We start from the raw sequence: 12,852 nt of genomic DNA on the forward strand, positions 1-12,852 counted from the left end.
TCGGCCGATAAATGCTTTAAAATTTAATATCGGAAATTGTCGGTATCGTTTTCAAAAGTAAAATGTACGACTTTTTAAAACGCCGCTGTACGGAGTGGTACACGGACAAAGGGAGAAGTACAGAGCGCCAATAAACCTTAAAAGCACTGCCTTTGCGTGCCGGCCCAGTCACATAATATCTACGGCTTTTCACACACACACAAGTGAATGCAAGGCATACTTGGTCAACAGCCATACAGGTCACACTGAGGGTGGCCGTATAAACAACTTTAACACTGTTACAAATATGCGCCACACTGTGAACCCACACCAAACAAGAATGACAAACACACTTTGGGAGATCATCCGCACCGTAACACAACAAACACAACAGAACAAATACCCAGAACCCCTTGCAGCACTAACTCTTCCGGGACGCTACAATATACGAATATATTCGACACCTTTGTATGTAAAAAGAAGCTGTTCACTTCCTATCCAAAAACAACATGCTATAAACATGCAGCATATATGTACAACTTCTATTAGTACGGACATTGTTGACTTGGCCATGTTGTACTTAGCAGCCAGGACAGAATGATAAGAGACCGAGTCAGTTCTGTGTTCCTTAGCTGCTCATGTGACTTTTTAAAATGTTTCCCCATCATCCACAATCTTTATGTAAAACAAGAACACCTCTTTTCCCTTTTTTATGCGGTCTAAATAGTACAAATTTGCTAGTGCGAGGCGGCTAACAATGCAGGTAATGTGGATTAATCTAAAGTACCGGGCATATTTATGGTAACATTTAATCGCTAAGCATGACTGCAACTTTCTTTTGGGGTGCCGACTGAGGGGATGGTTGTATCTTTCAGCACTTGTGCTCTCCTTGAGCTGCTAAATTCAGAATAATCCTCACTCAATCGTCTTAAAAATGCTTCCTAGCGAAGTTGCGACAGTTTCAAGCCATATAATTTCAAGCAGTGTGTTTTTTCAAAGTTGCCCAACTTTGCGGCTTGGTGTCACCACCTATTACACACGTGAGAAGCATGATTTATAACCTAGCATTAACTTTTCCTAACTTAAAAGTAATATTGCAGCAGTAACTGAACCTCCTTTATTTTATGGCAGGTCACGACCAACGTTATTAGTAGCTCAAGCTCGCTAGTAGCTGGGTAATGATCAGAGGTGCAGTGTGAGCAAGGCGATGTGTTACGAGGCCAGAAAAGTAGTTCCTCTGTGTTAGCTCATATAGTAATGATAGTTTGGTTATTATGCAGGTCATGGCCATAACCTGCATTGTGAGCCGCCACGTGCTAGCAGTCTTTTACGATCTAGAATGCACAGAAAAGGATGATGGGGCAAAAAAAATAATTCAGATAGAGTTATTTTCCCCTTCTGTGACATTAACATAATGGATTGGTTTTTAGTCTTTTTGACTAAATGATTCCCGCTTCCTTGGATTTTTGATCACACTTTATTTTGCCCATCATCCACAATCCCTGTGAGAGACAAAACACTGGTCTTTTGTTTGTCTGTGCATTTTTAACAGTAAAAAACTGCTAGTAAGAGGTTGCTAACAATGCATCTCCTGCAACCTCCAACACTGTTTTATATACATGTGAAATGCAAAAAAAAATTGAATATCGTGCAAAGTTCGTTTATACCAGCAATTCATTTTACTGGGTGAAACTAATGACAAAAGCTCATAACATGCAATTTAAATATTTCAAGACTTCGTTTGGTATAATTTTGATGGTCATGACTTACATCTCATGAACAACCTTGAAATGAAAATTTCCTGCTTTGAACCATGATCATCAAAATTATACAAAAGCTTGACATATTTCAATGTGTATGTAATAAGTTTGTAACAGTTTCACATTTGAAGTTAACTTTTACATGTTCACATTTTTTGTGTTTCACCTGTACATAGGAATTGTTTCTGGACAATATTTAAAAAAAAAAAAAAAAGCTGCAGTTTTCCTTAATGTATGAAAGTTAGGACACCACTGATTTAGTTACTCCGAGTTTCATGATGGTTTGTCAAAGTCAACATTTTTTGTTTGTGTAACGTGAGACGTATCTTCCACCTACATTTTTGTCAATTTCCGTATAATACCACGTTAAAAGGTGTATGAATTTTGAGGTTCCATTGTACATTAAATTACAGAACTGAGGTTGAAGTGTGAGCTGGCAAGAGACACATACATGCACACACACATACATTTGTACACACATACGCATACACACTAACCCACATTCACATGCATCCACACATACATACACACATGCATGCATGCATACACTTATACATGCATACATAAACACATACATGCATACACACAAAAACGCATACACACAAACCCACGTTCACATGCATCCACACATGCATGCGTGCATACACACACACACAAAAACACATTCAAGCATACACACATACATTTGTACACACACACACACTTTTGTACACACATGCACACACACACACGTTTGTACACATGCATACCCACACACACACACACACACATACACACACACGCACAGACATTTGTACACACACGCACAGACATTTGTACACACATGCATACACGCACACACACATTTACACACACACATTTGTACACATCCATACCCACACACACATTTGTACACACATGCATACCAGTGTTTCCCATAAACTGCCAAGATACCTGTAGCGGTGGGGGCGTGGCTATGGGCGTGGTCACCATGACAGAGTAATTTGCATAATTTACTACAATGATATGATTTTCTCTAAAAAGGCTCAAAAAATGTATACTTACTAATTAATAACAGTTTGGTTTTAAACATCCATCCATCCATCCATTTTACAATATAATTACAACACTATGTACATATTTATATACAGATTTGAACAATAAGTTATTCACTGAAATATATTTATTAATTGTGGTACTTACAAAAAATATATCTTATAAAATACAAAAGCTAAAATGTCTCTTAAAGCTCTGCCCCTTTAATTAGTGCATACTAAATAATTTAACTTTAGCCTACTACTACAACCATATTATTTACCAGCAACATAAAGTGAAACAGAGGCAGAGGTGTCCTGCCACAGTCAGTAACAAATAAACAGAAAACAGTAGTGATCAAATACAAATAAGGCAACAAGAGAAGTATCCTACACTTCTCTTTTGTAAAGTAAATCTGAACAGCCTATATGGGCATCTACATCAACTATATGATTTGCCTGAGAAGCTGGACAGGACAAAAAAAAATATTTTTTTTTAAAATTTGTGGCGGACGTAATTCTTTCGTGGCGGGCCGCCACAAATCAATTAATGTGTGGGAAACACTGCATACACACACATTTGTACACACATATTTGTACACGCACATTTGTACAAACATGCATACACACACACACGGTCTTTAAAGAATACTTAGGTCTACTACGCTACTGTATTTTAATGTTATTCATCATAGTGGTAGTTGAAGAGCCAAGTCTTTTCTGAGGTGGTGCTTGGTGAAAAAAAGATTGAGAGCCTCTGGTGTAAATTGAGTGTCTGCTTTCCAAGTTGCAGGACTGAAAGCAGTAAACATCCACAAGGCAGCTAGCAATCATTCTGGCGTCTTCCCACCCCACCAAGCACACGCGGTGACACACAAAGCTATCAGCGCTACAAAGCGAGACCACAATGCACTGTGTTTGTAGTCCAGGTAGGAACTTGTAGAAGGAGGGGATAAAAATAGCAGGTGGTGACGCAGGGAATTAGATTAAGGTGAAGGTGCCATCCTTCATCTCCTCCCCCGGGTGTCTGCTACAGTGCTACAGGTGCTAAAGTGTCGCCTGTCTCTGTCCCGGCTTGCGGGACAATCCCCAAATGCCACATTACTATTTTTTGGGGGGCAATCTTGCGCTGTACAATATGGTGTCAACTGGCAGTCGTTGCCGTGCCAACACCTGTTGCAGTTTTTATTTAAAGCAGCTGAAAGAAGACAATCCAAATATTATCTTTTGAATGCCCATCCCTGTTAGCATTTTAGCTGTGAAATGGAAGTCCATAAAATGTTACGTTCCTGTGAATTTCATACATTTGTGGCGGGCCCTGTCACGAATACATTTGGACTGCCACAAACGTTACGCTCTCCCTCAAATGGGATTGTTAGCATCTGGTCTGCCAGACAATAAGAAGACAATGCAGGAGCGACTTTGTCACTATATTTAGTGCACATTTATTTTTAAAACAAGCGACTATTCCAGGTTTTCCTTATTTATATTTATGTATCGCAGCAGGCCGTTTTGTGTGCTCTTCGTGGGCTTGTGGAAAAAAAAACATGCGTTGTGGCCAATTATGTGAGCGCCTCCTAGAGGGCCGGCAAAAATGATGTTTCTCAGCTGTGGTCCATATGGGCCGCAGTGGTACTCAGTTGTAATACACTTTTCCACCACTTGTGACAATAATGACAATCTCAAACAAAGATGAAGTCAGAAGTTTAAGCGCAAAAATGATGACTAAAGTGGTCAAGCTGTATTTTTATTTGTAATTCAATTTGAATGACAAATATATATTATCTATTAATAATTCAGTTAGAATTAATTTGTGATAGCATTGCGTAATTGTATGTCAATTAGATTTTCACCAGTTATTTATGAGTCCCTTCTTATGCAGTACCGTATTTTTCGGAGTATAAGTCGCTCCGGAGTATACGTCGCACCGGCCGAAAATGCATAGTAAAGAAGGGAAAAAACATATAAGTCGCACTGAAGTATAAGTCGCATTTTTTGGGGAAATTTATTTGATAAAACCCAACACCAAGAATAGACATTTGAAAGGCAATTTAAAATAAATAATGAATAGTGAACAACAGGCTGAATAAGTGTACGTTATATGACGCATAAATAACCAACTGAGAACGGGCCTGGTATGTTAACGTAACATATTATGGTAAGAGTCATTCAAATAACTATAACATATAGAACATGCTATACGTTTACCAAACAATCTGTAACTCCTGATCGCTAAATCCCATGAAATCTTATACGTCTAGTCTCTTACGTGAATGCGCTAAATAATATTAGATATTTTACGGCAATGTGTTAATTTCACACATAAGTCACTCCTGAGTATAAGTCGCACCCCCGGCCAAACTATGAAAAAAACTGCGACTTATAGTCCGAAAAATACGGTATATTTGATTATTTATTTTTGTAATCAGCCTGAGCTAAGTCTTTGTGATTAACACATGCTTTCATATCATTTAAAAAAGGTTGTACACTGTAAGTAAGTAAAATAGAATTATTGAATAAGATTAAAATCAAGAGTAAGATTACTAATTCAGTGTTAATATTTGAGTGGGACCCTGGCCCCTCTGTAGTGGAAAAGTTGGACCCCGAGGTCAAAAAGGTTAAGAAGCCCTGAATTAGACAACTGTGCCAACCCGACACCATAGACTGCAATCCTGGATAGCACTGAATTACAAAACATGGTATTGCTATGCTAACTATCCTAATCACAAGTATAGTGCCAACTCTTCAAGGCGGGTGGTCAACCCTTACATCAGGGAGTGCAAACTTTTTGCTTTAACATACTCACATTTACGGAATCCTGGCAAAAAGGTAGACATTTTTAGGGGTCCTGTATGCACCTTACCCCTCCCAGTGTGAGAGAAATCTGGTACGCATTAATCATGACAGGAGCCGCCATCTTTGTTTTTGTTTTTTGTGTCATGTTGTATTTTATCTGTAGAGCATGGTTCTCCAACCAGTAGCTCATCTATTGATTTTCTGTGACTTACCAAAGGGTAAAAAAAAACCCTAAGGATTTGTATAACTGTTCGACTCAGACATTATGCCTCTAATTAAAAAATTACCACAAAATAGCACAAACAAGGGATCTGCTGTCTAGTTAAGGTACAAAATAAATGTCATAAATTGAAGTTGCTGTACTAGTGATATAAAAAATGCAACAAGAAAGAAATGTGTACTGAAATACAAGATGCAGATGAACATTTGTTTTGTTTTATACAAAATGTGAGTTATGGCGACTGAGACGGTCTTCAATAGATTTTAATCTGATTTGTGAGATCAGTCACATATATATGGCGTTTTTTTAAAAAGTGGCATTGGGTGCCAGTTCTATGATTAATTGCATTCCTCCATACAATAGATAAATAGCTCGGATACATTTTTCTTAGAGATATCCGATATTGTCCAACTCTTAATTACAGATTCCGATATCAACCGATACCAATATATACAGTCGTGGAATTAACACATTATTATGCCTAATTTTGTTGTGATGCCCCGCTGGATGCATTAAACAATGTAACAAGGTTTTCCAAAATAAAATCAACTCAAGTTATGGAAAAAAATGCCAACATGGCACTGCCATATTTATTATTGAAGTCACAAAGTGCATTATTTTTTTTAACATGCCTCAAAACAGCAGCTTGGAATTTGGGACATGCTCTCCCTGAGAGCATGAGGAGGTTGAGGTGGGCGGGGTTGGGGGGGGGGGGGTAGCGGGGGTGTATATTGTAGCGTCCCGTAAGAGTTAGTGCTGCAAGGGTTCTAGGTATTTGTTCTGTTGTGTTACGGTGCGGATGTTCTCCCGAAATGTGTTTGTCATTCTTGTTTGGTGTGGGTTCACAGTGTGGCGCATATTTGTAACAGTGTTAAAGTTGTTTATACAGTCACCCTCAGTGTGACCTGTATGGCTGTTGATCAAGTATGCGTTGCACTCTCTTGTGTGTGTGAAAAGCCGTAGATATGTGACTGGGCCGGCATGCAAAGGAAGTGCCTTTAAGGTTTATTGGCGCTCTGTACTTCCCCCTAAGTCCGTGTACACAGCAACGTTTTAACAAGTCATGAATTTTACTTTTTGAAACAGATACCGATAATTTCCGATATTACATTTTAAAGCATTTATCGGCCGATAATATCGGCAGTCCGATGTTATCGGACATCCCTAATTTCTATATTACTTTATATATATATATATATATATATATATATATATATATATATATATATATATATATATATATATATATATATATATATATATATATATATATATATATATATATATATATATATATATATATATATATATATATATATATATATATATAATTTTTTTTTTTTTAATAAAAAAATTATATTCAAACATTTAATAAAATCAAATACAAACAAGGCAACAAGAGAAGTGTCCAACACGACTTTTCTAAAATAAACATGTACAGCAGACATGATCATCTACATCAACAATATGATTTGCCTGAGTGGCTGAACAGGTAAAAAAAAAAAAAAATATATATATATATATATATATATATATATATATATATATATATATATATATATATATATATATATATATATATATATATATATATATATATATATATATATATATATATATTTTTTTTTTTTTATTTTTTAAATCGATTAAGAATGTCACAAAAAATAAGAAGCGCTAATAATTTCCAAATTAATTTTGTTGACACCCATAGTGTCGACTGCGTGGTTGATTGTCAAATCAAACTCCTCCGAATGGAATGGTTGACTATGTGAAGGCAGGCTGAGTGGATAATGACATTTTGTTAACGTTCTGGCAAAAGATGCGTATTCCCTTTGTTTGGGTCGAAATAAGTTATCAGAATAAATGTTACAAAAGCAAGTAGCTATCTGCTACTTTCATTTTGTAAAAGTAGCTCTTTAAAAGACAAAAGGTTGGCAACCCCTTCCTACAAAGAGTTTGGGGTCTTGATATCGGTTCATGGTACCTGACTTTCATTTGTACACACACACACGCACACACACACACACACACACACACACACACACACACACACACAAATAAATATATAAATGCCAGGGCGATAAATCGACACACTTTTTTTCTTCATTACAAAAAAAAAAAGGTTGTGAAGAAAGGTTGTTTGCATGGACAAAGACACTTGCTCGCCGAGCAAAGCAGGAAATGATCACTGTTCAGCGAGAGGAACACGCTAACAGCCAATCAGACAACAGTATCAACTATCAAGTTTGGTTGCGCCATCTTGTTGTCCCGCGGTCGATTCTTTGCGTGGAGTGAGATGAGAAAGTAAAAGAGTGCTGCAAAGAAACTGGATAACACAGGAAACGTCACCTATGGCAGGTTTTTTTCCGATTTTTTTTATTTTTTATTTTTTATTTATTTATTTTTTTAAACGGACCGTAGTCAGACCAAGGCTCTTGTAATCATTAATACCACACCAGCTTAGACGTGCTCGCCCTTTAGAGCACAGCTGTAACTTCCTTAAACCAAAAATAAACAAAAGGCGAGTGCCCCTAAAAAAGGCATTGAAGCTTAGGGATATGGCTATGGAAAACCAAACCAAAACTGAACTGGCAACAAAGTAAACAAAAAGACAATGCTGGACGACAGCAAAGACTTACAGCGTGAGGAGCAGAGACGGCGTCCACATACATGACACGACAATAAACAATTTCGACACAAAGAAGGATAGCGTCCGGCGTCCGCACAACTGAAATAGTCTTGATTGCTAAAACAAAGCAGGTGCGGGGAATAGCGCGCAAAGGAAGACACGAAACTGCCACAGGAAAATATCAACAAAACAGGAAAAGCCACCAAAATAGGAACGCAAGACACTACACACAGGAAAACACAGAAAAACTCCAAATAAGTCACGGCGTGATGTGACAGGTCGTGACACTTACTTTGAGACAAGAGCTATAGTGACGCATGCTTGGTTGTGGTTTGAATTCATATCCAACAATTGCAACAATGACTTTTTACTGTCAATATCAACTGCCGAGTTTACATTTTTAGTGTTTTCTGCTGGTGGTGTACCTCTGCATTTTTCCAATGAACAACAATGTGCCTTGGCTCCAAAAAGGTTGAAAAACACTGTTCTAGTGAGGCGGTAGTTCATTCACTAACACAAACATTACTTTTTAAGTTTGAAATGTGAATTTGAAGCAACAAGAGACATGAAACCTTTTAGGAATTGGAAAAAAGGCATTGTGTAGCAAATTGGCCCCTTGACATGTCATTTAGACTTTAGCTCTATTGATTAATTCTAATGACTCGTTCAATATGAATGGAGAAATGGTGTGTGAGTACTGGTGCATATTTTCACTTGTTCTTTCTTCATTTAATTTCGAACATGAGCACACTTACAGCATAATACATCACACAATTCATATCATTTCACTTTACATCATGTCCGAAAAGGAGAAGGAAGAAGAAAAGCTTATTTAATCCTACCCCTTTCCCACTTCAGAACGTTTACAAATATATACGTTCATCTACTGACTTCTTTTTGTATCACAGTTACATCCGTGAATGATTAATAAAGCAGTTTTTGTAATAGATAATTAAGTCAGTCATGAGAAACATACTGAGATGAAGAATATCTTATTTTCAATAAGGTTGAAAGTGTTTCGCATAATTCTTCCTTGTAAGCACTATTAATTGGAACAACCTCAAACTGGATCATGTCAGTACATTGTTTAACTCAGGGGTGTTAAACGTACGGCCCGCGGGCCCGATCTGGCACGCGAACAGGTTTTATTCGGCCCGCGGGATAAGTTTGCCAAGTATAAAAATGAGCCGAAAATTTTGAAGGAAATAAACTGCTGTTCTAAATGTGTCCACTAGATGTCGCAATAGCAATTCTTTGTAGATTATGCTACATATGTAAAAAATAAATAACCACGTGTTAGTGCACAAGTCGACGAAAATGAGCAAACTACATAACATACTGTAATTTGATTTGATTTTGATATTTTTTTATCTTGATAGGTTGAAAATTAACACCAATGAGTTGACTGATGAACATTATCACATAATTTATTCAGAAAGTATAAATAACGACAAATAAAGGTAGAATACTATTAACCGCAACATGTAAGTGTAAAAAAAAACCTCAACATTATGATTTGTTCATTTTCAGAATGTGCTTGTTCTATTTTTAAACAAAGAAAATCTGAAGTTGACTTTATTTTTAAAGTTATCGTGCCGTTATTTTACCAGTCCGGCCTACTTGGGAGTAGATTTTTCTCCATGCGGCCCCCGATCTAAAATGAGTTTGACACCCTTGGTTTAACTTCTTTACTTAACTCATTCCATAATTTAATTCTGCATACTGATATGCTAAAAACTTGTAAGTGTTGTACGTGCATACAAATGTTTTAAGTTAGATTTTCCTCTAAGGTTATATTTCTCCTCTTTAGTATAGAAGAATTGTTGTACATTCTTTGGTAGCAGGTTATAGTTTGCTTTGTACATCATTTTAGCTGTTTGCAATTTTACCAAATCATCGAACTTCAATATTTTTTACTCAATAAATAAAGTGTTTGTATGTCCTCTATATCCATTATGTCCATTATGATACATTATGTATCAGTCTAATTCAGTGTTTTTTCAACCACTGTGCCGCGGCACACTAGTGTACCGTGAGATATTGTCTGGTGTGCCGTGGGAGATTATGTAATTTCACCTAATTGGGTTAAACATATTTTTTGCAAACCAGTAATTATAATCCGCAAATAATGTGCTGTTGTTGAGTGTCTGTACTGTCTAGAGCTCAGCAGAGTAACCGTGTAATACTCTTCCATATCAGTAGGTGGCAGCAGGTAGCTAATTGCTGCGTAGATGTCGGGAACATGGTTTGTGGTGATCACAATATGCAGATGACAGCGGGAGGCAGTGTGCAGGTAAAAAGGTACACTGTAAAATAAAAATCCTATTTTTATGGTTCATTTACTCTAAATTTCTACTGTAATTTTTTTTAAATAGTTTATAAAACTATAGAATTGAAGACATTATCTGCAAATAAACAATCCGCCTGTTATTTTAAGTAATATGCCAGTAATGACAAACTATGTGTATTTCTATTTTTTCTACAGAAAAATACCAAATTAATTATACATAGCATTTTCTGTTTTCTTAAATTACTTTCAAAGTCATGTAAAATTACGATATTTTTCCGCAAAACGTTTCATGAAAATGTCTGTAAATATGTTTTTGATCATTATTTGGTTTACAATGTATTACTTTAATTTTATGGTTTTCGTTTGGCAGCCGTAGCTGCCAAGTAGATGACCGTTTTTTTTACAGTGTATCTAACACTTAAACCAAAAATAAACAAAAAGACAGTGAAGCTTATGGATGGCTATGCAAAACTAAACTAAAACTGAACTGGCTGCAAAGTAAACAAAAACAGAATGCTGGACGACAGCAAAGACTTACAGCGTGTGGAGCAGACTGCGTCCACAAAGTACATCCGTGCATGACATGACAATCAACAACAAAATAGGAGCGCAAGACAAGAACCAAAACACTACACACAGGAAAACACCCCAAAACTCAAAATAAATCACGGCGTGATGTGACAGTACACCTTTGAGACAAGAGCTATGCTTGGTCATGGTTTAAAATCATATCCAACAATTGCGAGAACGACTTTTTAAATCGTCATTTTCATTTTTTTATGTTTTCTGCTGGCGAGATTTTTTAAATGAAAAATATGTGCCTTGGCTCAGAAAAGGTTGAAAAACACTGGTGTAATAAATTGGCCCTTGACATGTTGACTTTACCTCTATTGGTGAATTCTAATGACTCGTTCTATGAACGGAGAAATGGCGTGTGAGTACCGGTGCATATTTTCACTTGTTCAACTTTAAAGTGGTTTTAAAATAACGTCGGTGACAAACCTGGACTTGTCGTGCCGGCCGAGTTCGTCCTCGCTGCAGCTGCCGCCGATGAAGTCGACATTCCCGGGCGAGAATTCCTCCGGTTCCTCGTCCTCGGCGGCCTGGATGGCCACCGTGATGGTCACCGTGCCCATCTCCGGCGAGTGCGGCTCCACGGCGATGACCTCATCCACGCCCCGCTCCGAGGACGAGTCCGGGGAGCACGGCCCCGCAGCCTCGCTCATGTTCCCCGCCCGGGTGGAGGCGCCTCCGCTGGCTCCCTTCTCTCCTCGCACGGCGGAAGCCGAGATCGAGTCGAGGACGCGGGGAGGACGCGGCGTCGTCGGTGCTCGACGGCTACGCTCCGTGCTATGGCGGACGAGGACCCACGGGGCTGCCAAGACGCGCTCCACGGCTCGCCAGACGACCCCGATCCAGATCCGAGCCTCCGACGGAGGACTGTGCGGAGCGGCGGGGCTCGTAGCAGCCGGCGAGACGCAGCCTGGAGCAGCAGAGGAGGCTCCACCGTGTACCGCCGCGGCTACTTCCTCATATGTAAGAGGCTTGGCGGGGTTGGGCCGAGGATGAGGCGGCGCCTCTTCGCGCTCACTGGCGGCCCACAAGCACAGGCTGACACAAAGCCAGGAGGGGGGCAGCAGGAAGGAGTGGCAGCGCAGGAAGGCGTTCACCAAAGCATGCATACTTTTTGTCTTTTTACACTTTTTACCCCCCCCCAAAATTGTTGTCTTACGGCGTGAAGACACCGCCGTCCCCCGCTATATTGGCTCTAAGTAGGGGAACGAATTCACGTGTTTGTGTTCCTCCCTAATTGGGGACCGACAATGCAGGAGCCCTGAGCCAAGCCGGCTAATTAGATAATAGGCTTGCAGCCGGTGTGGCACGCAATTGTGCGCCAAATGTTGACGTGATCCGTACATTGCAACACCGTCTTGGCGTTGGAAGAACTATAGCGTAACATCAATATCTTAATCTGCAAACTGTGCGGAGTTTGCATGTTTTTGTTGTTCAGCGATTGCCCCACGCGTGCTGACCTTTAGTCGAGATTAGAGATGTGACGTTCGTGAACGATACCAGTCTTTTGAACGCCTCCTTTAGGTGAATGATGGGAACCGACTCCCAATGGGGAGCCGTTTCTAATGCATGTGCATATTTAGCGTCGGCAA

At 38.8% G+C, this 12,852-nt stretch overlaps 1 protein-coding gene across 1 annotated transcript in view; it reads right to left on the bottom strand.

Moving 5' to 3' along the window:
* The window catches only part of larp6a (La ribonucleoprotein 6, translational regulator a), a 29,542-nt gene extending 16,912 nt beyond the window's left edge, over positions 1-12,630 (bottom strand). The window contains exon 1 of the mRNA XM_062023367.1: positions 11,690-12,630. Coding sequence (XP_061879351.1) covers positions 11,690-12,369 — 680 coding nt within the window. The 5' untranslated portion in view covers positions 12,370-12,630. The remainder of the gene's footprint in view (positions 1-11,689) is intronic.
* Between the last annotated feature and the right edge of the window lie 222 nt (positions 12,631-12,852).

This window comes from Entelurus aequoreus, linkage group LG02 (assembly GCF_033978785.1).
Source record: "Entelurus aequoreus isolate RoL-2023_Sb linkage group LG02, RoL_Eaeq_v1.1, whole genome shotgun sequence".
NCBI lineage: Eukaryota > Metazoa > Chordata > Actinopteri > Syngnathiformes > Syngnathidae > Entelurus > Entelurus aequoreus.